This window comes from Schistosoma mansoni, chromosome 3 (assembly GCF_000237925.1).
Source record: "Schistosoma mansoni strain Puerto Rico chromosome 3, complete genome".
Classification (NCBI taxonomy): Eukaryota; Metazoa; Platyhelminthes; class Trematoda; order Strigeidida; family Schistosomatidae; genus Schistosoma; species Schistosoma mansoni.
Window position 1 is genome coordinate 24,804,494 of NC_031497.1, and position 1,072 is coordinate 24,805,565.

Here is a 1,072-nt window from a genome sequence, read left to right on the forward strand (position 1 = left end):
ATTAATTAGCCGCAGCAGTATTAGAATGATTGGTAATAGTAATAGCAGTAATATAAGTAACATATTCACATAAGTAGTATAGTAATTAAAAATGCGTGTTTTTTTTCAAGTGTCTATTTATGAAAAGAAAGACCTGATGATATGTGGTCATACTAAATAATGTAAAAGATCAACCAAATAAATTGTGGCTTAAATACACAATGGATTCAGTAATGAGGTGGAGTAGTTAAGTATGCCAAGAAAGCTTGATGCAAAAAAAAGAATCGTATCCGTTGGTAAAAAAAAACAAAAAAAAGAGGAGGAAAAATCTGAAGAGAATATGAAAAAACAAAACAAAAACAATTCAAAGTTATATCATTTTTCATTTTATTCTGATTCACTAAGTAGACTAGATCGATTCCCTAAACCCGTTGATATCGGCAGTGTACCTTGATTAATTTCAATTGTTCTAGGTACATCATATACATGACTACCTGTAATAGAATATGGTGATCCAGGCGCTATAAGCCAATTTCTTATATTTGGTTGTGTATTCCCTAAAAATGGTGATAATCCAATTGTAGTTGTATTATTATTTAAAAAATTTCTTAATTTATTTTGTTGTATCAATGGTGTTGATGTTAATAATGCTAAACTTTGTTGTAAATCATCATTTGTACCTGAACCAGATGATGATGCTAAATGAAATGGTAATGATGATGATGGTGGTGGTGATGGTAATGGTAATGATGGTATCCCATTACCAGTACATGTAACTGTTAAATATTGATTTGTAAGATTTGGATATTGATTCATTTGTGGTGAAAAATTATTATTATTACTACTACTATTATTATTATTAGTAGTAGTAGTATTAGTATTAGTAATAGTAGTATTAGTATTAGTAATAGTAGTCATAGTAGTATTCTGATTATTTAATGTTGATAATATCATTTGTGAATAAGGATTTATATGTGTCCTTATAAGATTATATCCATTTGTTTTATTATAATCATTAAATTTCAGTGGTATATTATAATTATTATGTTCAATCATATTTGTATCATTACTATTATTATTATTATTATTATTG

General features: G+C 26.7%; 1 protein-coding gene across 1 annotated transcript in view; it reads right to left on the minus strand.

The window, feature by feature from the left end:
- Positions 1-1,066: 1,066 nt before the first annotated feature.
- The window catches only part of Smp_189490 (putative leucine-rich transmembrane proteins), a gene marked incomplete at both ends in the record, with an annotated part of 1,746 nt that continues 1,740 nt past the window's right edge, over positions 1,067-1,072 (minus strand). Inside the window, one exon of the mRNA XM_018799761.1 lies at positions 1,067-1,072. This exon is cut by the window's right edge and continues 1,740 nt beyond it. Within this exon, the coding sequence (XP_018651518.1) occupies positions 1,067-1,072 (6 nt within the window).